Raw genomic sequence first — 25,589 nt, forward strand, 5'->3', positions numbered from 1 at the left:
TCAGGTATCCGTACCTCAGTCCTCTTTAACCACGCTGTGTTTTTTTGGCAATAGTAAATCCCGCCAGAATAAAAGTACCGCTGGTTAGCTACCGTTGATGCATCTCTGTACCAAAGGCAACATCTGCAAAAATTCAAATCTGTACAGGAAAGAGTTATTTGGCAAACGAAAAGAAGATTCTCTTCAAGTCCGACCTGCTAAATGTTCGCGTCCCTCCTAAAAATAGTTCAAAAATATTGCCAGTTTTTTTCAAAATAAAACAAAACCGAGTCTCAAAGACTCACGTACCAGACATTAAAAAAGGAAATCTTTGCTCGTGTACAATTTCAGAAACAGTTATAATAAATTAAGAAAAAGGAGGATTCAATCATTGCACTTCAAGTCAAAACGAAGAGGGGGGAAGATTCACTCACACACACACAAACTCCATTTTAACAAGTGCACTATGAAGTCTTTAAAAAAAGGGGTTTAGAAAGAAAGACCAAAGAATTAAATCCCGCCTCTTTTCTGGTCTAAGCGTATCAGAGAGTAAAATTACCTGAAAGTGAGAGTGGGAAGTGTTTCTTTTACTCTCTGAAGCTCCCTTTGTATTGCTTGTTTATTGTAGAAGAATAGAATAAGACAAAAGTCCTCACCGGCCGTTTCCTTTTTTCTTTTTTTTTTAAACATTTGGCAGTTCATCGGTGGATTTCAGCGTCCCCTTATCGTGACATTCGAGTTCAAAACAGAAAATGTAAGAAACCTCAAAGTGTCAGAGTCCTTCTCCATTGATTATTTGGCTGACGATGACATGAGGAAGAAAAGAAAACAACCATCGACTCCATGGCGACTTTAAAAATGCACCAAAGCGAAGCTCGAAGAAGTCTTTTTGATTGAAGAAGCAAAAAAAAATGAAAATCCAGCGTCTCCTCAACGAGACATTCAGGGGACGCTGGGAAATCAAAGTTCATTCAGAGTCTTTTGAACGTGTTGCCAGAGGGTCGATCCAGAGTGGAGCGGAGGGAAGGCATGGTCCAAGCGAAGCCTCTTCACTTGGCGTGTTTGTAAACGTGAACCATAGCAAAAAACACGCATGTGTGTGTGTGTGTGTGTGTGTGCGTGTGTGTGTGTACACCGCTAAATGCATAAAATTGTGTGTAAACAATTTCTTCCACACGTGGGTTTTTAAAAAAAGAGATTCAAGTCGTCTGACGTGTGGTGGAGTCCAACATGCAGGTGTGTTCTCCTCAGAGTGCTGGCTGGCTGCAGTGATGGTGATGGTGGTTGTGGTGGTGCTGGGTTCAGTGGTTCTTTGTATGGGGGTCTGGGAGTGTGGTCGCTCTAGCTGCCCTCCAGCAGTTTGGCGAGTGTGTCCCTCAGCTCGTTCAGCTCGAAGATCTTGCCGTCCAGCAGCTCCAGGAGTGTGCGCAGACTCGTCCTGAAGGCCTCCTGCTCCTGCTGGCTGCCGTCCAGACGCTGCTCCAGGTCGCTCAGCTGGGCCTCCAGAGTCTGGTTCCTGGACTCTGAGTCCTGAAACAACAAAACACTCATTTTAAAGAAGGAACAGCACATTAAGTAGCTTCATCAAATGAAAAGATGGGTTCTGTTTTAGGTGAATAAATGTGGTGGAGTGGTGAAAAGGCTCCTCAATGTAGGACAACAAGTGACCAGCAGAGGGAGGTATTGCAAGTCTCTGTGATTTGGTTTCAGGCTGCTCACCACACATCCAACAACAACACCACAGGCTGAGCTCTGAAGACTCTTTCCAAACAGAGCATGTTCCATTACTAACAAAGACCCAACATCAAGACAGGATCAGATCCAGTCCCATCTTCCAGACAGGACTCAGTCTGATCTCATCTTAATCCACCATGAGCAGAGCACTTTGCAGCATTTAGCAAGTTACAGTGGCAAGGACAAACTTCCTTTAACAGGCAGAAATCTCCAGCAGGACCAGACTCATGTGTAACAGACATCTTCTAGCATCCACTTGGGACAGTTTTGGATTTAGGGTCCATCTCAGAGAATCAGAACTCTTCTGACTCTTGTACTTCTGCCTTGAAATCACACGTATCCTCATATTTAGTGCCAGATTTTTGTTCTAAATTTGGCAAAACATGCAGAAAAATCTATGAAATTTCCTCAATTAAGCTTGTTTATGCAACATATAGGAATCACAAAAGTTCAAATAGACTCAATAAAAGATGAATAAAGTCATTTTGATATTTTCATCCTGAGGAGCTGCTTGTCTTCAGCCATCCTACAGTGAAAGTGGATCCACTTCCTGTCCTCCCGTCCATGCAGCTGTGTTTTCCTCACCTGTAGTCTCTGTGTGAGGGTTTCTCTCCGAGACTGGAACTCGTTGGCACTCTCCACCTCTGCTTTAAGTCTCTCCAGCTCCTGCAGAAGAGAATCATGAAAAGATTACACGTTAATATCAAATGAGACTGGTGTGTGTTGACGCTGCTCTGCTCTCTGTCACAGGCTCCTCGTACCTCCTCTTTCGCCCTCAGAGTGAGCTCCAGCTCCTCTATCGTGTGGTTGAGCTCAGTTTTCTGGGACTTGATCACAGTAGTTTGGCCGCTCACGCACTCCAGCTCCGTCACCTGGAGAACAAAAACATCTCCATCAAGACACTGTAATAAAAAAAACAATCAACACATCAGATTATCTGTTAGTGAGCGGGCACCCGTTTGTGTAGCCGCTCCGCCTCCTCCTGATAGGCCGACAGCTGCTGCTTCCACTGCTTCACGTTGGCCGTGGACTCGAGGAGAGCCGCCGTCAGCTTGGCGTTGTTCCCCTTCAGCGCCGCGAGCTCCGCCTCCCAGTGCTTATTGATGTTGGTGGAACTGAGAGAGAGAGAGAGGAAGAGTTCAGATTCTTTACCTCAGTTTAAAGAAGGAGAACAAGGTGAAGAAGAAAAGCAAGACAACATCCGGCCAAATCACCACGAGGAGGGGAGGGTGTTAATGTAGTTTCATGCATTTCGGGGAATCATTTGTGCACTGTGACTTTATTTTAAGTATGGTCTGTTATCCTGTCATATTTGTGTTTGATCTTTGTTTATTTTAGTGTATGTTATGTCTTATTCGTGAGCGTATAAAGCACTTTAAATCACCTGTTTAAAAATATATAAATATATATTGTATTTCTAAATTTGTTTTTGGCATTATAATTACTATTATTATTGTTATTATTTATTAAAAATAAATGTTTTATTGTTTTTATTTATTTACTTATTTTTATTTATTTATTTATTTATTTTTAAAATATGTTTTATTGTTATTATTTATTTACTTATTTTTATATATTATTATTTATAAATATGTTTTATTGTTTTTATTTATTTACTTATTTTTATTTATTTATTTATTTATTTTTAAAATATGTTTTATTGTTATTATTTATTTACTTATTTTTATATATTATTATTTTTAAATATGTTTTATTGTTTTTATTTATTTACTTATTTTTATTTATTTATTTATTTATTTTTAAAATGTTTTATTGTTTTTATTTATTTACTTATTTTTGTGTATTTATTTATTATTTTTAAAATATGTTTTATTGTTTTTATTTATTTACTTATTTTTATTTATTTATTTATTTATTTTTAAAATATGTTTTATTGTTTTTATTGCTCTTTTACCTTTTCCATTTTTAGTTATTTTAAATATTAACCTATTTATCTTATTGTAGTTTCACTTTTTTTTTTTTCCTTTCTATTTATTTATCTTTTATTTTAAATTATTATCATTTAATATTATTTGTTGCTTTTCTTGTTCATTTACTTATCGTGTTTCTCATACAAAAAACATTACTTGCTTTACTTGTTAACATTTATCTTTTGTATGTAATGAATTTAATTTTAAAATGTAATAATTTAATTACAGTCTTTAATTTTAACCTGAATTTCCCTTCGGGGATAAATAAAATACATTCTATTCTATTCTAATGTATAAAAATCCAAATAAACAGATCTTTGAAAAAATAAAAATCTCCTCTGTTTGAACTGTTGTGTTCAAACATGCTGCATAAATAAAACTCTCTCTCCTTGTCTCATAAAAAAATGTGACAAATCAGTCATAAAAGACCAACAACAACAAGTAAACAAAGGTTTCAGAAATGAGTCATGAAGCGAGGCTGACAGCTCGCACTATTTCTGGATCTTTAGCTAAAAGTAGCCGAGGCTTCCCGAGCACGAAGAACTGCCGCCTATCAGATGTCACGACTGTCATCGTAAACACTGACTGACTGTCCATCAGAGGGGGAGAGAGTCTTCATAACATGAGGTTGGATGTTAACAGAGTTTAAACAAATCAAATCTGTCACAGCTTCTGTTTCAGCCTCAGACGTCAGTAAACATGCTCACATAACTCCAGCCCGCTCACAGTCTGCCTCATTTATTCAGCATTAGATGTAAAATGTTATTGATCTCCTTTAAAGCCTCAAAATGCCTCGCTTTGAGTGACATAAGAGATGTATCGAATTTCTAAATGTCTGAGCAGTCGGATCATTAAACACGGCCGACGGAGAGCCATCAGACTGTGGAGGAACCAATCAGAGAGAGGCTTCTAAAGTCTGTCTTCTGAATCTGTTAAAGCTCCTGATTATGATGAACACTAATTATCAACAGGTTGTAAATCAATAAATCATTTCACCACTAGAGATCACTGTTGTTAAAAAAACCTCATAGTTTGGATTCTTTCTTCAGATTTCCCCCTGACCCACCTCCTCTCACTTAGCGCTTTATAATTGATGTGCAGTGTGTGTAGTGTTTTAATGTAAAGCTTTAAAGCCGTCCACAGGCTCAGAGAGGAGCAGATGAATAATGAATAGACGAATGGATGAACGAGTGGACAGCAGCAGCAGCAGCAGAGATCTGAGCTTCAATGTGCCAGTTTCATTTTAAATCAGCACTCCTGAGAGAGAGGGAGAGAGAGGGGCGTGGACAGACGAGTGTCTCTGGCTTTAATGAGAGTTAGACGATAATTTCTTTGTACCTTTGTGAGAAGTGCAATGCATTCTGGGAAGGCTCCCCTCTGGCTTCAGGTACATGAGGCGCCTCTGGTGTGACTCTCTCGTCCTCTGTGCCGTTGATGCTCTCCGGGGTCATAGGTGAGAGCAGGTCACCGGGGGCCGACTCCTGATTGGACACAGCGAGGAGAACAAACTTCATGTTAGAGTAACCAATCAGCAGAAAGACGTTTACTTACTTCAGTGCTGAAAGTTTAAAGAAAAGACTGAAACCACCTTCAAGTCATGCAGCCAGAGTCAGGAGCATGAAGAGAAAGTAGTCCCAGTCTTGTCATTTTACTTACAGCAGGAAGCAAACAAACACTTTCTCTGATTATGAGACACAAGGATCAAGATAAAGGTCTCAAAGCTCTCAAAACGTAACAGGATTTTCTGCTCAGGGATGCTTTAATTGAGACATTTGAACTTTTACTCTGACACACAGTATGAAAACTGTAATCAAATAACAGGATACACTCTGTATCACAGATTAGTTGACATGTAGAGACCTTTTAGAACTTTAACTCTGATTATTCTTAAGACAAAATATCTCTTTTTCATGTAGCTAAGTTAAAAAGTTGTCATCAGAGGCTCAAACATCCCTGATGAAAGCAGACTGTCACTTTTTGAGAGCATGAGAGGAGAAGAGGAGGTCGTCTGTGGGAGGGTTATTCAGGACGAGGGTTCCTCTGGTTGTTTGTCTGACATCAGGGTGAAGAGAAAGAAGCAACGCATGGGTCAGTCACAATCAGGGATAATTCAGGTGCATCACTGTGGTCAAAACAGAGGAAAAAGTTGGACGGAAAAGGGCCAGCAAAGTCATACACGTGGTTCTTTTGGCTCCTCTTTACCTTCTTCAGGACAGGTTTGTTGACTGACAACAGATTCCTTCTTACAGTGCCGCTCTGAGTCGTGAGGGAGAGCAGAGGAGGTACAACGAGCCAGAAGGTGTTAGCTTAGTGGATAAATGTGATTATAGTGAAGTGAAGTCAAACATTAATTTATCATCACAGGAGGCATTTTGTGGTAATTTGACCTATTTGGTCAGAACTGAGTTTTCAGTTTAGGGAGGAGCATTTGAGGTGCTCTGATTCAGACCGGAGATCGATCCACACAGAAGAGGAGAATCTGCACAGCAGCTCAAAACCGCTCCATCATTTCCTACTTCTTCTACAATCTGTGATTTCTTCACCTCTGAACTCTCTCTGGTCTCAAAACATCCTCGTTGATCAGCTTGTGTTAAAGTTCAGTCATCCACAGAGACACAGGTGAACTGAGTAAGCGTGGAGGATGCAGTGGCGTTGGTGTGTTTGGTTACCTGAGAGGGAGTGCTGCTGAGCGCCGTCTTCTCCTGAGACTTCTCCTTCGCTAACCTCGCCGCCTCTTTGAACTCGACGAACTTCTCTGCAAACTGAGAGAAACAGGAGAAACCTCAGAGACTGAACAACAGCTCCATGTTGTTATGAAACATCAGTGTGTGTGTGCTGTGTTCTCACTTTGACCAGGTGGCTCTCTGACGAGAATCCGAGGCCGTACACGGTGTTCGCCCGGCTGTCCGCCCACTGCCCAAACTTCTGCGATGTCTTTGTGAACGTCATGTTGGGGGTGATGGTGCTGTTGATAATGGCCTGCAGAGGACAGAACAGAGAGCTGCATTTAAAAACCACAGAGAGATGCTTTTAGGGAGAGCGGCTGGATTCATCATATCTGGCGGGTACTGGTTTTGTGTGTGTGTGTGTGTGTGTGTGTGTGTGTGTGTGTGTGGTATCGACGTGGGCTTGTATTCCCGCTAAACAGGAAACAGTCAATGAGGAGTTCTGAAGTGAGTTCAGCTGACTGTAATGTTATCGATCAGTGTGGGAGGACTCGCTGGCAGGGTCGGGTGAGGGCGAGAGCAGAAGGATAAGAAGGCTTTCTCAAGTCCCTTCCCTGATTTCTTTTAAGTTTAGACCTCAGCTGAACGTCCAATCAATCCCTTGTCTTTAAACTTAAGGAATATCAAGCTTTCATAGAGTCTGAGCACAACTTCTCTAACATGCTAGACTAGAAGTGAAGCAAAAATAAACCACAGAGCAGACTGAGACCTGATTGAGACAGTTAGGGGCTTTTTTGTCTTCTTAAAAGGAAGTCTCACACAGCCTGAAGTATCTCATTACTTGGTGTAACAAATCACCGTCCAAACTTTGCATGTTCAGCCCTGATTGTTCATGCTGCTGTCTCCACCGCCCTGATACGTGTGACCACATTCTCACACCTCTAAAGTGCGTGGTCGACTACATTCCTCCGGTTCATTTCTCAAACATTCCTCCCTCGACTTCTGCACAACTTTCCTCCCTTTCTTGAATCTGCAGAGCCACAGAAAGAAAATGTCATCATGTGGCATCTGTCTTTGTTTGTTGTCTGGATATAATAATGTCCTCCAGCACCAACCCACCAGAGCTCGGCTATTTCCAGCCGAACACAGCAGAACTTGTTGGTTCAACAACAACAACAGCAGCCTCTCTGAGAGGCTCTTACATAAGTATGCTAACTCCACCCCTGCACCTCTCTCCAGACTAAAATAATCACTGCCACATAGATATGACAGGCCCGACCTCCCCTTCACTGCTGCAGCACAGAGAGGACGGAGCACACTGGCGAGCTGAGAGGACGGAGGTGGGGTGTATGTCAGAATCAGAATGCACTGATGTGGAGTCATTAAGAGATATGATGGTTTCATTCCTATAAAGAAGTCACACACACACACCTTGGATCCGTCCAAGCTGATGATTCGATATACATTCCTGGTACTGTCAAAGAAGTAGGAGACTGTGACGGCGTGTTTACTGGTGGGAACCCAGTTCTTCTTGGTTGATGGGTCGATCTGGAAGACGTGGGCCCGTGTGCTGAAGATGGGCTGCTCTCTGTGCAGAGAAAGAAAAACACAGAGAGAGAGTAGTTAGGATCAAGTTAAAGGACCTGAAATATTCAAGAGTTAGGGTGAGAGTTAGAGTTAGGAGGAAACTCTGGATCAGGTTGCTCCAAATTTACAGAAATATAACAGACGGTTGACCTTGTTCACTGTTTCTAATCTGCAAACCTGCAAAAAGTTGAAATTCAAGCAGATTTCAAAAGACAAAAACAAGACCAAGAGGCGAGGCGTGCTTCAGAGTCTACACGGCTTTTTAGTTTTACTTCTTTCAGTCTCTTGGTTTGGTGTCTCAGCATGCTCACACTTGCAAACTTAGTGCTAAGAATAGCTGCAACTGATGAAAACATTACTCACTATGGACTCATAGTTGGAGAATAACCAACATCACAAGGATTCAACCTCTGGGGATTACGCCACGAGAGCCGAGCCCTTCTATAACGGCTGAAAAGAGAGATTTCTCTACACACAAAGTATGATTGTGACGGCTAATAGAGGGCGGTAGTTTGAAAGTATTAGCTATGGTGACATTGTGACTGATAGTGGCACTAAACTGAAGGAAAGTTTGTCCTACATGATAAAAAATACAACTTTTATTGCAATCTATCCATCATTTGTTGACATTTTTCATGACAAATCAAAAGTTCCTCCTCATGGAAGGCTAAAAAGAAGTCAGGGTTCATCCTCTGGGCACCATGAATGTCTCTGCGAATTTCAAGGCGACCAATCTAAAAGCTGTCGACTCACTTTACTACAAAACAACCGCAGGAAGTTGTCAGAGGATCGCAAAACCATGAGGGTTCATCATCTGGGGACTAAGAATGTGACACCAAAACAATGCATTGAGTAGATATTTGGATGTTTCACAGATTAGATAAAAACTGTGATAAGCTGCAGGAGAGGAAGTCAAGTCAAGTTATTATCATACTTCATCATACAGAATAATCTATCCTCTGGGGACCAGGAATGTCTGAAAAAAGCTTCTTTGTGTTGAAAAAGTTAAGATATTTGGATTTGCTGGTAGCTCTAGAGGAAAAGTTCTAACATTAATGAGAGTACGGTAAATAGGAGTCATCCTCTTGGGACCACGATTGCTATGAATTGCCGTTAAATTCCATGGAAACAAGATGTGACTGAGGGTTTACCCGCTGTAATCACTGAATCAAGGATTCTCCTCCTCCTCCTCTCCTCATCCATGTTGTCTTTCTGGTCCTCTGAAAACCTCTGACCTGTTGACTCCAGGCCTGGCCTCCGCTCATCATGACTTTGGTTTGTTGTTGTAGTTAAGTGAAATACGATCTGGTGATAACACAGAGTGTTTTATTCTGAAAATTAACCGGATGTTTTCACTTTGTTTTGGTGAAACCTGACTTCCTGTCCCCCTCCGTCTGCTAGGAGCGGATCCAGTGGAAGTCAACACATTGACTAGAATAAAAAAACGATCTAGTGCCGTGACGGATCAGAGATACGGATCTGGTGGAATTTGGCCGTGAGAGTCTGGATCTGATGTTTATAGTTGTCTCAACATGACAAACTTATGGTGACGCTACATCCAAAAACATCACATCTCCTCCTGAGGGGATCAGGACTGATGTCATCCACCAAACAGCCGTGACAGTACGAGTCTGCTTCGCCAAGTAAAGACAGAAATATGGAGGGGATGATGAGAATCAGAGGAAGGTGAGAGAAACAGCGTCCCAGATCTCTGCACATCCATTATTCACCGGTCTGCTGTGTTGCTCCACCACCAGTGACTTGATGAGGGAAAAAGAACACCCACAAGGCCTTCACACCCAGAACAAGTGTTAATGGACAAATGAGCACATACTAGCACTACACACACACACAGCTTCCCTCTTCACATGTCTCCTGTAAAGTGGCAGACGAGGGCACGGAGAGTAAGCACATTCAAATCTGTAGAGGAATAAAACGCTGAAATAAAGAACTTAAAGTTTAAAATCTACAAATATTTAAAATCGTCTTCATCATGTTAGACCGTCTTCAACGCTCCCAAACTCAAATAACTCCATGATCACTTCATTACTCAGAGTTAATGAACCTCTGCAGTCAGCGGGTGATGCAGGCAGAGTCATTAAAAATGATTTATGCTCAAAATAAAACCTGAGGGAAACTTGACTAAATATGGACGTACAAACAAAAAGCCAAAACGCTGAGATTCAGACAACCTGAAGGATGTTTACTGAGATAAAACTTGTATTAAATGTATGGAGATGACATAAAGGTGGAGATAGGAAGTGGTATTTATGATATAGATTGTGTGAATTTAAGAGAATCATTTTATCATAGACTGTATAAATAATGGACATAGTATCCGTGACGTCACCCATCTCTTCCTGAAGCGCTGTTTTGAAGCCAATCGTTGACGGCAGCCATATTGGAAATGCTGAACTCAACCTAATGTCAGTCAGACACCATCGTCTGCAGCACGGGGGCCCCCAGGGAACGGTTCTGGCTCTGTTCCTGTTCACCCTCTACACTGCAGACTTCACCCACAACACAGCGAGCTGCTACCTGCAAAAGTTCTCTGACGACTCCGCCATTGTTGGCCTCATCACCAATATGGACGACAGGGAGTACAAAGAGCTGACGCAGGATTTTGCAGCCTGGTGCCAGAGGAACCACCTCCAGCTCAATGCAGGAAAGACCAAAGAGCTGGTGGTGGATTTCAGAAGACGCAAGTCCCCTCCTCCCACGTCAGCGAACATCCAGGAAACGGACATTGAGATTTTGAAATCTTACCTGGGTGTTCACCTGAACAATAAACTGGACTGGTCAGACAACTGCAACGCACTCTACAAGAAGGGTCAAAGCAGACTCTTTCTGCTCAGGAGACTCAGGTCTTCTGGTGTGGAGGGTGCTCTTCTGAAGTCCTTCTTCGACTCTGTGGTGGCATCAGCCCTCTTCTTTGGAGTGGTCTGCTGGGGAAGCAGCATCTCTGCTGCTGACAGGAAGAAGCTGAACAGACTGGTGAAGAAGGCCAGCTCTGTCCTGGGCTGCCCGCTGGACCCTGTGGAGGTGGTGGCTGACAGGAGAACGGACAACACGTCACACCCCCTCCAGGAGACCATGACAACACTAAGTGACTCGTTCAGTGACAGACTTCTTCACCCGCGGTGTCTCATGGAGAGATACCGCAGGTCTTTTCTTCCTGCAGTGGTCAGACTCTATAACCAATAATATGTATTTATGTGTGTAAGATATGCTAATTGCTAATAACTTGTTAATAATTGATACTTTATAGGCTCTTGTTTGCTTTATATATATTTTTTGCACTGTCTACTTTGTTACTGTGACACTTGAATTTCCCCGTTGTGGGACGAGTAAAGGAATCTCTTATCTTAACTTCATCCAAGCTAGTGTGAGGTAAAGAGGCGGGCCTTTAGCCTTTTCGCCAACAGCTACAGGGTGCCCACCATAGACTGTATAAATAATGGACGTAGTATCCATGATGTCACCCATCTGTTTCTGAAGCACAGTTTTGTTGAGTTCAGCATTTCCAATACTATGGTTTTCCCTCGTGTGTCCAGTGCAAGAAGAAAACAATCTAAGCCTTCTTCCTCATCACACAAACCAGATTTTCCACTTTTATTGATCCTCCTCTGGGTTTGAAAAGATTAGCCGTCCCAGGCTTCGAGTAATTGAAGGAAAATAAATAAATCAGGTCATATCCAAACCTGTCTGAACGTCTCCAGACGAAAACCAGCTCTTAGATCCTTGTGGATTTCCATGATTGTTCAGACCAGTTCCATCCAGAGAGTCAGAGCGTGTGTTTTCTTTTAATCTAAGACCTCAGGACCTCTTCATCCATGCCCTGTCTGGACGCGGTCCAGGCCCCTGCTGATCTCTGTATGTGTGCACAGGTGGTTTCAGGTCACCTTTGTGGCATCACTGTCTCTATGTCAGTGTGTTCGCTCTGCTCCCGGCCGGCTTGCACACAGAAATATGAAGCCTCAAATATAATATGCTGACTTCTTTTTTCTTTCTTTCTGTCCACATAATTCCAGCCTGCCACCTTGAGCTCGCTCCGGTGAAAGTGGGTTTCAAATCAAACTGAAACCAAACCCTGGCACCGTCTCCTCTGCAGCCCGCTCTGCCAAACAAATATGGAAGCGCACCAGCTCCCCTCACAGTATTGATCTGAACCCAGATGAACCTGTCATCTCTGATCAATCGACCTGTTGTTTTCATAACCCATCTAATCTCTGCGCTGTCGTACTCATTGCTCAGCAGCAGAGTAGAGCCTCTCTTTGCTGCAGACATGCAGGGTCTTGAGTCCGTCAATCATCAGCCCTGGAACAGGAATGTTATTGTGCTCATGGGAGACGATGGTTGTCTGGGTCTGTGTGGGCTCTGCTGCATTGTTCGGCTGTTATTTTAGAAGTGAAGGCAAATTAGAATATCTGCCCTCTCTTTCTCTTTCACCACTTTAAAGAAACACATAACTCCTGCTAGATCTGATCCTGATCGCCCACACGTGTGGCAGGAGGTTTCAAGACGCCCCCATCTCTGTCTCTGTCTGTCTCCTTTGACTTCTATTAAACTTAACTTCAGTTTTACTTCCTGGTTTGAATTAAATACAGCAGTTTTGACGAATGCTGGGCTCAAACTACACCATATCAGCAATCCAGGTTGGGCGTCAGCGACAATAATAGACCCATAACAGACAGACTGCAGCAGGTCTTTGTGAATGGACACAAGTCCTCTGTTACATCTTCAAACACAGGCTCCCTCCAGGTCTGTGTCCGTTCTCCCCTGCTTTTTATTCTTTATACTGACAGCTGCAGGTCCTCTCATGAAAACAGCCATCTTGTTAAATTCTCAGATGACACAGGCTGTTTCCGAAACGGCCTGCTACATACTACTTACTAATGTAGTAGGCAGTAGGTATTGCCTACTGGATACTGCGTTTGAATTTAGTATGTAGTATGACTGTTCTGTCCGATCTGTCATGCAGCATGCTGAGCCAGACTTCGCTGGATTTCCGGTTTCGGAAAGCGGAAGTAAACAACGGCGAAGCCGATAAATAAAAAGCTTATTTAGCATCCATTTATGATTTAAAAAGTTAGGAAGTGGTTTATATGTAATTTGATAACTTTCACAGCACCCAAAAACAGATTTCCTCCCGTCAAAAAATGAGGAAAAAGAAAAAGCAGAACGAGCGCTGTGCATTATGGGAAACAGTACGCGAGGCAGACTGGTCCGATGCACACTGAGATATTTTCCCGAATCAGTAGACATCCGGGGAGTTTTGGCATACTGCAGATTTTGCTCTTGTTCACATACTACTTACTACATACTGAATTTTGGACATATCAGTACGTACTGCTAGTATAGTAGGCGATTCCGGATACAGCCACAGTCTTACTGTCTCTTCTTCAGGGCCACCAACCAAACCACGGCTGTGCCCTCCCTGAATTTGTTCAATGGTGTGATGATAGTTTCCTTGATCTTAAAGCTAGGGTTGGTAGTCTCGGAAAACCAGCATGAATTTGAATGTAGCTTTTCCTCATGACTCCGTCTAACCCCTCCCCTCCTCCCTCGGAGCTCCTCCAAAATGACGCCCCCCCAAAATTTCCTTATTTCCTTTACTGTATATTCTGTACTATGGACAGGTTGTCTGTAAAACTGAATTGTCCTTCGGGGACTAATAAAGTATTCTGAATCTGAATTTGAATCTGAATCTAGACCCATCGACGGGTAGGAATTGCAGTGATGGGTTATTAACTGGATAATACAAAATGCCCCTAAAACGTAGAGTGCAAGATTAATGTCGTTGGTATCTTAAAATATGAAGTGCATGCAGAAGTGCTTCAAACCAAATCAAAGAAGACGATCTTTACAGCAGAAATAAACATGTTTACATCCTGGTACAAAAAACAAGTGTAGTCTGGATAGCTCATTTCTCGATCGGCACACACTGTACAGGGGGTGAATTTTTTCATAACACGGCAATTTCAAAGATATTGAGATTACAGGTCTTTCAAAGAGAGGCACAGCTGACTTGATTGACAGGCGGGAACATTGTAGCTGTTGGCTAGGAGGCTCAAAGCCCGCCTCTTTACGACAGCAGCAATATGGCTGCCGCCGACGATTGGCCTCAAAACAGCGCTTCAGAAACAGATGTGTGACGTCACGGATACTATGTCCATTATTTATACAGGCTATGATTAATCCAGCCAATCCTTGTGACAATTAAAGAGACATCTCAAAGACTTCATTTCCCTTTGCAGGCCTCATATATGTATATTTCTGTGACTCCTGTAGCAGTAATCAGTCTCATAGAGCTAATGTTAACACTCTGCCCGGGTTAATGAGCGTCAAATGAATGATGTCACTCCATTAAGCAGTAAATGTCAGTGCAGGAGCGACCCTCCCAACCTGTCCTGTCCTGTCCTGTCACACAGCTTTACATAACACTTGGTCCTGAACCAAACTAGACAAACACAGACTGCAGCGGACTATAAGGACTGCAGAGAAAATCATCGGTGTCGACCTGCCCCCCATCCAGGACTTGTACCGGTCCCGGGCCAGGAAACGGGCAGGGAGCATTACCGCTGACCCCTCACACCCTGGACACAAATTCTTCAAACTCCTCCCCTCCGGCAGGCGCTACAGATCACTGTGCGCCAAAACAACCCGCCATAAGAACAGTTTCTTCCCCCAGGCTGTCACTCTGATGAACACTAAACCATAACAGTGTCATACCTGTCAGATAAATACTCTCTGTAAATATACATGTAGATATACAATGCAACAATTCTCAAGCAGAATTCCATATTTCTATTTTTTGTATTATTTAACTACTATTTTATAATGTAAAACTACCTCTGCAACTCACCACTGCACTTTATCATATTATTTTAGCCTGTACATATTAGTCAAGCCTATTTGTTGTTTCTTTGTATTTATAGCTAAGGTTATTGTTATTATATTTTCATTTTATTTTTTATTGTAGTTCTTAGTTCTTATTCTTATTCCTATTCTGCCTTGTACAAAGAGAGCACAGTTTACCAAAGTCAAATTCCTTGTGTGTTCAAGCATACTTGGCGAATAAAGCTGATTCTGATTCTGATTCTGATTCTGAACACGTCCTGCTAGATAACAGAGACGAGCTGCCGTAAGCAAATCATGTCAGAGGAAGTGAACTGTCTTCTCCCGTGAGCTCATCCTCATGTCATCATCGAACCTCTGATTAACAGCCTTTAAATAACAGAGACTCCACTCCGCTGATTTAATTAACACGCCGAAACATGACAGAGGGTTCCCAGAGAGGAGGACAATAACCGGGTCTCATAAGAGATCTGGGACTCCCTGCTCCCAGCCGAGCAATCAAATCTACTTTCCCTTGAAGAGGTGGACTTAAGGAGGAGGAGGACTAAATCTACAATAAACGGGTTCAGCGCAGAGATAAAGAGCTGGGGTCCTCTGAGGATGATCCATATGCATAAGACATACAGGTGTGTGTTTCTGGGAATGTTAGACTGTCCCTGTAAACTCCAAATAAACAGCAGAGAACAGAGCTGCTTATGTGGGATAATAGTATCCAGGACAAACATCAATGAGTGAGGGAATATTGCATCATGGGTTTTGATTTCTAAAGGGGCATAATCACTGGATGCAGACCTCTGGACGTGAGCTGATAGACATGCAACCAATCAGAGCAATCAGATCTGAGAGTCTGAGTCTGTAAATAAATGTATTTATTAAACCCTGTTGTCTTGAAGTGAGTTTAAATAAAGACATGAGTATACAAGTCCCCTGAAGCTGCGTTAAAGGAACTCAGATCACTGGAAATGGTCATAGAAAATACGAAGATATGGTGTGATCACTGTTGGAAAGTACACTCACACTTCAGCTCACTCATCACAGCATTGAATGAGAATATTTCAGCATGTCATTTCACATTTCAGGGTGTCAGTGTGGCCTAGATCAAAATCTGCTCTGGTGATGATGTGTGGCTCTGCGAGAGTGCGAGGCGATTGTTTGCCTATAATCCCTTTTCACAATGAAACGAACTGTGGCATGGGAGTCTCAATGACGAGTGCTTTGACAGAGGAATCTGACCGCAGATGTTATCACATCAGCAGTTCTCCACTTACGAGCGGCAGACACATTGACGGAAAACAGAAGACACACACAGACACCAGTGTTTGCATACCGGGAAACAAAGACGAGCTGTGTGCAGGACGACAAAGTTAATGTGTTCAGATTATCTCCTCACTACGTTCAGCGTGTTCTTTGTTAGGACCGGCTTCTGTTGCAAATCAGTCTGATGTCTGCCAGAGTCAAATTATGCAGATTTATGACGAAGTTTGCTCTCTGCTTTAAACTCTCTGTTTATTGTTTTTATGATTTATAGTTTAATTTCATGGTCTGTTTAATATTGAACATTAAGTGAGCGTGCTGCAGCTTCAGAGACTTGTCCTCTGTCTTGTTTTGCCAAAATTACAAAATCTACAAATATCATAAGACTTAATTCAATTTGTATGTATTTATATAATTTTTTCTATAGCATTTATAAAATAAAGAAAATATTAAAAGTCTATATTAGTATTTGTAAAATATAGGAAATATTTAAAGGTGTTATTCAAATGTAAACGTATTTATATATTTGTTTCTATAGTACTAATAGACTAAAGAAAATATTTAAAGTGTAAATGGAATTTTAAATTATTTGTATATTTTTTTCTATAGTATTTAAAGAACAAAAGAGTATGTAAAGTATTTCTATATATTTATATTTATATATATTTTCAAAAGTATTTATAAAATAAAGAAAATATTTAAAGTGTAAATTGAATTTTTAATTATTTGTATATTTTTTTCTATAGTATTTAAAGAACAAAAGAGTATGTAAAGTATTTATATATATTTATATTTATATATTTTTTCTATAGTATTTATAAAATAAAGAAAATATTTAAAGTATGTTCAATTTTAAAGTATTCATTAAATGTCCATACTATTTATAAATATAAAAATATTAAATAAATATTTATTTTTAAAGTATTTATATATTTTTTTCTATAGTTTTTATAAACTAAATCAAATGTTTAAACTATATATTTAATTTCAAATACATGATTTATTTATTTTTTTAAAGAAAGATTTTAAAATATTTAGATATTTTTTAAATATTTATTCTTCTAAAGTATTGATAAAAAAAGGAAATATGTAAATTCTATATTCATTCTTAAGTATTCATTTTTTTCCTATAATATTTATAAAATAAAGACAATATTAAAAGTAAATATCTAATTTGAAAGTATTCACATATTTTTATAACTATAGTATTTATAAAATAAAGGAAATATATAAAGTCTATATAACATTTTTTAAGTATTTATATATTATGGTTCTATAATATCTATAAAATAAAGAAAATATTGAGGGTCTATATTAAATTTTAATGTATTTATATATTTTTTTCTAAAGTATTTATTTATAAAGAAAATATTTAAGGATTGTTTGTGAATTGAGGCGCAGAGAGCTGGAGAATATAAATCAAGCTGCCCATAACAAGAGAAATCCCTGTCAGAGCATGGATGTCTGCAGCCTGTGCTCACCCAGCGCAGGCAAAAACAGCCTAAACTCAGCTGCTGCTGCTGCTGCTGCTGTGTTGTCATAGTAACAGCCACGTGACCTAGAGCTGGTCATGAGCCGCGAACATCCTCCAACTCGTTCTGTCCCCCTGCTTTCCCACATGCTCTCACGTTCCAATCCGATTCCTGTGTCCCTGCCGGTTAACCCACTCGCAGAGAGCAGGCAGCGGGCAGCGGGCGCTTGGCAGGACTCAACCCTGCAGTTTAAAACTCCCATATGCCTCACAGAGCTTCAGCTGCGCGCAGGAAAAAAAAAAAAAAAAGAGCGTGCGTCTGTGTTTATCTTCAAATGTAAAGACGATTTGGGTCTGAAAAAAAAAGAAGAGATGCAGCTCTGACAGCTGGGAAGCTCGAGTCTGAACCACTGCTGTCACAATGTCTGAGGGTCACAACTTAATAAAACAAAGAGGAAGTTATTCCCCTTTTCAAATCACTCCTCTTTGACCTCCAGAAAAATATAGAAATGAAAATATAACATAGGAAATGAAAGAAAGGGGGAAGTTATAAAAAGAACAACTGAGCTGGCTTAAATCTACATAATCAGAAAGGTCAGCTGAGAGCATGTGAACATTTCATGAGTTAGAGCAACAACTAGAGAGCGCTTCATGAAGTTATAAGATCAGCATATGCAAGAACCTTACAGTTTAAAATGTGTTGTTTTGTCCCCTTTATGTCCAAAATGTAAAGATGTTTAAGTCTTATTAATGAAGTAACCTGATATCACAATGCTGTTATTGTTTTGTTACCTTCTCTGAGGTTTCTGGGGAACAATGAACAGGTTTTAAGGTGAACAGGTGACATTCCTCTGAGCCCTTTCTCCGTTCAGCTTCAGCTCCGTTTCCTCCTGACAGTCTGATCAAATCAAATTACCTCCGGCGGCTGCTCCCTCCATTGAGCAGGACTTTCTTAACGGATGTGACTTGTAAAAGCAGGTCTATCTATTCTTCTCAATGTGTCTGGTGAGAACAACTCTTCAGACTGATTGTTAATGACTTGTCAGAGAAGACAAAACGAGGGATGTTTGAACAAACAAGGAGATGAAGGAGTGAAAGACACATCCATCAAATTGAAGAAAACATACATGAAGGAACCACAAACCACAACACGGTGTCAGCTTTGGCAGAGTCACAGGACTGGTTGAGTGAGAGGATTATGCCAACAGAAAAGTTACATATCCGTGACGTCCCCCATCCTGAAGGCTGTTTTGAAGCCGATCATCAGCGGGTGCCATATTGGAAATGCTGAACTCAACCTGACTTTGTCCGAGGTAGTGTGAGGTCAAGAGGCGGGCCTTTAGCCTTTACGCTAACAGCTACAGTGTTCCCGCCTGTCAATCAAGTCAGCCATGCCCTTATTTGGGCATTACTCGTATGTTTAATATCTTCGAAAATAACAAGTTATAAAAAAAGTCACCCCCGTAGAGGCTTTGGGAGTACGGGGTGACTTTACAGAGAAATGAGCTATCCAGATTACACTTGTTTATTTCTGCAGTTAAGATCGGCTTCTTTAATTGGTGTGTATGTGGTTTCCTGTGTTTCTGCAGCAAGCCTCAAGTGGATGCTTGAGGAACTGCAGGTTTTAGCACTTCTGCATGGGCTTCATATTTAAAGACCGGAAGTTGTAGGGGCGCTGGTGGCCTAGCGGTCTAAGCGCCCCACATACAGAGGCTACAGTCCTTGTCGCAGGGGTCGCCGGTTCGATTCCCAGCCGCAACCATCTCCTGCATTTCTTACCCCACTCCCCTCATTTCCTGTCTCTCTTCAGCTGTCCTATTGAATAAAGGGAAAAAAGCCCCAAAAAATATAACTTAAAATTAAAATCTATAAATAATTGTTTAATTTAATATATGGGGTCTGGAATAGGCCACATTGTGACAGAACTTAGGAGGACTATCTAAAAACTGTGGCACAGCAGTTTTATTTTATTCTACTCATATTTATATCTTATTTTATTCCTTCTTCTATTAATATTTTGACTTTCTTACATACTGTTTATAAAAGCTCTGTAATGACAGAATTTCTCTCCCAGGGAAAAATAAAATATTTCTGATTCTGATTCTGATTTTTCAGACCTCAGTGGACCACCATCATGAGATCTAGCCACATTTCTCTGGTCAACTTTCATCAAATCTGTGTTTTAATGATTATTTTTATATGAATTCCTCTGAGATCTGTCCTCTATGGTGTTAAATTTAATGGTTTTAAAGTTTAAGACTCATAATCCATTAACAGTATTAAAGGGAGCTTCTATTGAGAGCTCTGATTAAGACACTAGACATCTAATCACACGATCCCCCCTCGACCTTTCTGCTCCTCTCTCTCTTTTTATTTAAAGGAAAAACTCCAAACTTGTTGGACTTTGATTGTTGTGACAGCAGTGAGTTTTGAAGCACGTGTCTGTGTTTTGAGTGAAAACATGCTGTCCCTCCAACCTCAGCAGCCAAGTTGAAAAAAAAAATCGCCTGGATCCTGTTTTATTCAAAGTGCCAAGATCCAGCAGGGAGGGCTTGTTTACAACCATCTATTATACAAGAACAGAAGCTCCTGTACTCGCTGGGAGAGCTCAGTCTGACTTACTAATTAAGGGGCGAGTGCACACACAGGACGCGCCGTCTTTCTGTGTCGGAGGAATTGATTGTTGACTGGATTATAACCATTGGCCTTGAGAATTATAGGGGATGTGCTCTGCATGAAGTTCACCCCCACCCCCTCTCTCAAGCACAATATGACAACAAACCAATCACATGCTGCATCATCTGCTTTCATCTGGAGGAAGAATTAGGTCGCCCTTGATCAGGAGAATCACCATACATCTGCAGGTTCTGCGACACGCATTACACAAAGCCAAGTGTAAAGAAGAAGAAGCGTAAAGCCGGGTGATGGAGGTTTATACGAGTCTGGTTTTTATATGAAACCACAAGATGTTCATGTTCTGTGACAACTGTTTCTTTCTTATGGAACTGACAGTAAAGAATTAAGTAAATGTCTCACTTCGGGTTAAAACACCACTAAAAAAATCAACTTATTTCACCATAAAATTCAATTCTTCTCTTAGAGACAAGAGGTTACTGTTCAAGGTGCAAAAAAGACCTGATTTCAATATTTTTCATTATGATAATTACAAGAAAATACAGTCCAATGCTACAGGGAAGTGTACAATTGCTCTAATCTAGAATGAAGGGGCCTTGAGCGATGTGTAGCAAACATCAGTCTAGGTCTAGGTGTTCAATTCACTGAGTCATTCAGTGGTTTCTTTAGAAGCGTTGTAAAGACAAAACTGGAAGGCATTCATATGCGTTTTCATTCCGGATGAATGCTAAAATGTTGTGTTTTTCCTGTTTGCATTTTTAACAGATGTATAAAAATAACAGCCACACCTGTTTAAGGGCCTCTCCTCTTTAACTTTTCTGTTTCTCACTCGACCTGTCCTGTAACTCTGCCAAAAACAACACCTTGTTGCAGCTTGTGGTTTCTTCAGATTAGGGTTTTCCTCTATTTTATCAGTGTCCCCGTCACTCAGCTCCTGTGTTTAAATATCTCTCTGTTTCTCGTCTTCCTCTCTCTGCTGGTCATCCTTTAATCATCAGTCTCAAGTTTTGTGCACTCCCAATAAATAGAAAGGAATAATAAAATGTCCTGACGCTATCAGAAAAGGAAGTTTTTCTCAGGTTGTCAACAGGAAGTAGTAGATATGAAGTAGTAGATATGAAGTAGTAGATATGAAGTAGCAGATATGAAGTAGCAGGTATGAAGTAGTAGGTATGAAGTAGTAGATATGAAGTAGTAGGTATGAAGTAGTAGGTATGAAGTCGTAGATGTGAAGTAGTAGATATGAAGTAGTAGATATGAAGTGGTAGATATGAAGTAGTAGGTATGAAGTAGTAGATATGAAGTAGTAGGTATGAAGTAGTAGGTATGAAGTCGTAGATGTGAAGTAGTAGATATGAAGTAGTAGATATGAAGTAGAAGGTATGAAGTAGTAGATATGAAGTAGTAGATATGAAGTAGTAGATATGAAGTAGTAGGTAAGAAGTAGTAGGTATGAAGTAGTAGATATGAAGTAGTAGATATGAAGTAGTAGATATGAAGTAGTAGATATGAAGTAGTAGGTATGAAGTAGTAGGTATGAAGTAGAAGGTATGAAGTAGTAGATATGAAATAGTAGATATGAAGTAGTAGATATGAAGTAGTAGATATGAAGTAGTAGGTAAGAAGTAGTAGATATGAAGTAGCAGATATGAAGTAGTAGGTATGAAGTAGTAGATATGAAGTAGTAGATATGAAGTAGTAGATATGAAGTAGTAGATATGAAGTAGCAGATATGAAGTAGCAGATATGAAGTAGCAGATATGAAGTAGTAGGTATGAAGTAGTAGGTATGAAGTAGCAGATATGAAGTAGCAGATATGAAGTAGTAGATATGAAGTAGCAGATATGAAGTAGCAGATATGAAGTAGCAGATATAAAGTAGTAGGTATGAAGTAGTAGATATGAAGTACTAGATATGAAGTAGTAGATATGAAGTACCAGATATGAAGTAGTAGATATGAAGTAGTAGATATGAAGTAGTAGATATGAAGTAGCAGGTATGAAGTAGTAGATATGAAGTAGTAGATATGAAGTAGTAGATATTAAGTAGTAGATATGCATAACTCCTGTAAAATGATTTGATATGTGTGATCAGGTTGTCCCTAATGTCTCCTTTGCTATTCAGAATCAATAACCTTTGTTGTGGAGTTTTGATAAATCATATTTTACACAGCTGGGTTTTCCATGACAAAAACAATGCCAAATGCGTTTTTCCCTTAAATAAATTTCCCTTCGCGACACAATGTATATAACTGATGGTATTGAATATCTACGGATCATATTGAGGCATATATAATATTAAATACGCTGAATATCAATGTGTGGAGCAGGCTCATGATCTAGTCACATAAAGCGAAGGCTCAGTCTACAACATGTGGGTTCACTGAAACAAGAGAACATATTTTAGACTCGCAGTGTCCAGTTTTCTGTCTACTTGTTCTTATTGAGAAAAATAAGCGTCCGTACATGGTCAGGTGTCAGTCGGGGGCGCAACCGGGTCATAATGAGTCCGGCAGCAGAGGAAAAACGCACTTGTGGAGACCTGGTGCACAGCCGCAGCCCCAAACTGAGCGACAACACCTTTAGTCAGCTGATTCACGAATGAACGAAACATGAACGAAAGGTGAGACTACGAAAAATGAAAACCAAAAGTGAAGAGTTAATTTGCAAAAAGAAGATAATTCCTTTTTTAGAAATGTTCAAAAAACATATCTCTTTTTAATATAGATTTTTAATAGCTACATTTTTAAGATACCTTTAATTAGTAGTGTCATTTTGACTTAGTCAAAGCCACCCAACTTCAGTTGATTTATAATACCTAAAGCTAGTAATAGGAAATGTGTTCTTTTAAACATTTTTTAGATTAAAAAAAAATGAGTTATCTGTTTTTGCAAATTAACTCTTCAAGTGTTCAATTAAGTTCTCAACAATCAATTCATTGATACTCGATAACATCCCTAATGTATACAACACATATAAATATTTGAAGTGTACATGTTTTGTACAAACAAAAATAATACAATAATTATTTTCTTTAGTGTGTATGTGTGTGTGCATGCTTCAGGCCACCCCTGCATGAGTTAGAGTCTCAGTCAGGCCCCCCAGACCAAAGGTCCAGACACGCCTCTGGCAATAAGTACTTTATATACACTTAGCCATAGAGGACGAGCTAGCACGTTTTGACAGGCAGACTGTGCAGCTTAGACTCTTGCAGAAGGAGGACTACTAGTCTAATCCACACAAAAAAAAACTCGTCAGCCAAACCCCTGACAGACATGCAGAGCAGGACCTGCAGCAGCTTGTCATTTCATCTCAAATTAACTACATACCCCATTTTTGCTGGATTTGGTGGCGAGTAGACTCTGATCCTCTCGGTGGTCTCTTGAGGTCTTGGAGGCTAGCTCTGCAGCTTTTTTGATCCAACTAAAGCAGCCTCTCTGGAGCCCCGGTGCTGGTCTCAGTCCGACATGGCTCGGTGGTGTTGTGATGGTGGTTTTGGTGGTTTTGGTGGTTTATGCCCTTGGGAGCATTTTTTAGGTGAAGGGGGGGAGTGTTGGTGTCACAAGCTAGCCGTTAGAAGCTACCGTTAGCTAGCCAAATTAAACTCCTCCTGGACGAGGATTAAAGGGGCTAAACTCGGGACAGGAGAAGGCAGAGTGATTTATAACCGAGGGAAGGGTGTGAAAGTTGAACTAGAAAAAGAGAGAAAGTCGAAAAGAGAAATAAATCTGTTGTCAAACCGGTTAAAGAGCGAATAATGTCTAAATAAGCTAGCTTTATCCATCCGTTGCTAGCTTATTTGGATTCTCCTTTGAGGTCCATGTGAAGATGTGAGTTATCCTCATCCGGGAGAAGGGAATCAAACTTAATATTCACTCCTCAGTCTGCTCAGAAATCCCACTTTCAACCGCTGGTTCTTCCTCGCTGTCCTCTGTGCCATTAAATCCCTCCAACCAGCCGCTTAAACTCCCACAAAGGGGGGGTTTGAACGCCTCTTGGTGCTGCTGGTAGTCCTTCAACAGGGAGCTTCATGTCGGGTTTTTTTTTGTATTTGGAGAAAAGGCAGAAAACACTTGGCGCATACTCCAGGTTTTATCATCCTCCTCCTCCTCCTCCTCCTCCTCCTCCTGTTCCTGCTCCAGGACTCAGCTCAGCTTCGTCGATGATCACCTACAAATGCATCATGTGCTGGACCTGAAGTCACCCCAACTCAATAAATCCCCCTTTAACTTGTAAAAACCAGGAACTCAAAGAGAGGATGCTGATGCTGCTCCTTCTCCCTCTGTGTCTGTCTGTCAGCATCTCATTCATTCACTCAGCTCCATCCTCTCCTGCTGCTCTATAGGGAGCATTAATGCAGCGACGTCATCACGTAAACCGTGGACTTTGACGTAATTGGCAATAAAATGTTTCCTCACATCCGGTGTGTTTTTAATGAAGGTGGAGCATTTTTCATTGTAAAAATATCAAGAATTGAAGGTGGAAAAATAGGTGTGTTTAATGTGGTGTGCCTACTGAGCAGCTATGAAGAACTAATATATATTAATTAACTGACAGAAGCATTTAACAGGTGCAGAACTATTCCACAGCATGTAAAAGTCATGCATTAAATCTTTCACAAACTAGTAAAAAAGACCAATACAAGTCCCACAAGTTGTCAAATTAAAAAGAAAAACACCCCACAAACATGAAATCACCTCAACTGATAAAACAATGCATGAGTTGCAGCTTAAATATCTCATGTCATATGTATATTTTCATTCAAAATGTTCAAAACTTACATATATGAACACTGACAATAAACATATATGATATGAACACACAATATGCTACCAATGATTGCCATCTTGTGGACAGTTATTGCTACTGAAGTGCACAGATCCTTTACTGGCTTCATTTTGTATATAAGTCAATCCCGGGCAAGACACCTCCCTACCTGTCCCCTTTTCTTCACGTCGCCCATGTAACATATTGCACTAGGTCCAGTAAAGTCCAAGCTCATCATCCCCAGTACTTCTTCTATTTTTGGCTGTAACTACTTTCGTTTTGCAGCAGCTAACGACTGGAATATCTTACAAAACACCCTCAAACATTCAACTTTGACTCCACTCATAACCTTCAAGCTTAAACTTCAACAGATTGTAGTTGCCTGTTGCTCCTGCTGATCACTTAAGACTTTATTTACATGCATACTTATATATACACACATACTTTTCTTACACCTCACGCACATTGCTTCTTACTTGTTCACTTTTGCTCTATTTTATGTCTGTATGTCTATTTGTGACTGTAGTTTACATGTGTATGTGTTCTTGTTGGCGCCTCTTGGTCAGGTCATGTTTGTAAATGAGAACTGGTTGTCAAACATTTTTTTACCTGGTAAAACAAAGGTCAAATTAATAAATAAAAGAAAAGTACAAGTAGCAATACTAAAGTCTCAGATTAATTTGCAACAACCCAAAGTATTGCATTTAAA

General features: G+C 40.5%; 1 protein-coding gene across 1 annotated transcript; it reads right to left on the bottom strand.

Moving 5' to 3' along the window:
• Positions 1–434: 434 nt before the first annotated feature.
• LOC117831269 (homer protein homolog 1-like) lies at positions 435–24,477 on the bottom strand. Its single transcript, XM_034709890.1, has 9 exons — positions 23,443–24,477; positions 7,742–7,898; positions 6,492–6,623; positions 6,314–6,406; positions 4,983–5,125; positions 2,669–2,828; positions 2,475–2,585; positions 2,299–2,379; positions 435–1,509 (listed from the first exon to the last, which is right to left on the bottom strand). Exons 1-9 carry the CDS (start codon positions 23,445–23,447, stop codon positions 1,321–1,323), a joined length of 1,071 nt encoding a protein of 356 aa, XP_034565781.1. The 5' UTR covers positions 23,448–24,477; the 3' UTR covers positions 435–1,320.
• Between the last annotated feature and the right edge of the window lie 1,112 nt (positions 24,478–25,589).

This window comes from Notolabrus celidotus, chromosome 19, assembly GCF_009762535.1.
Source record: "Notolabrus celidotus isolate fNotCel1 chromosome 19, fNotCel1.pri, whole genome shotgun sequence".
NCBI classification, from domain to species: domain Eukaryota; kingdom Metazoa; phylum Chordata; class Actinopteri; order Labriformes; family Labridae; genus Notolabrus; species Notolabrus celidotus.

What these genes read in the sequence shown, in the direction of transcription:
- LOC117831269 (XM_034709890.1), bottom strand. An exon ending in TCAGCTTGGACGGATCCAAG is followed by an intron (nt 6,624 to 7,741) that starts GTGTGTGTGTGT and finishes TGTCCTCTGCAG; the next exon opens with GCCATTATCAACAGCACCAT. An exon ending in CTCTGAGGGCGAAAGAGGAG is followed by an intron (nt 2,380 to 2,474) that starts GTACGAGGAGCC and finishes TCTCTTCTGCAG; the next exon opens with GAGCTGGAGAGACTTAAAGC.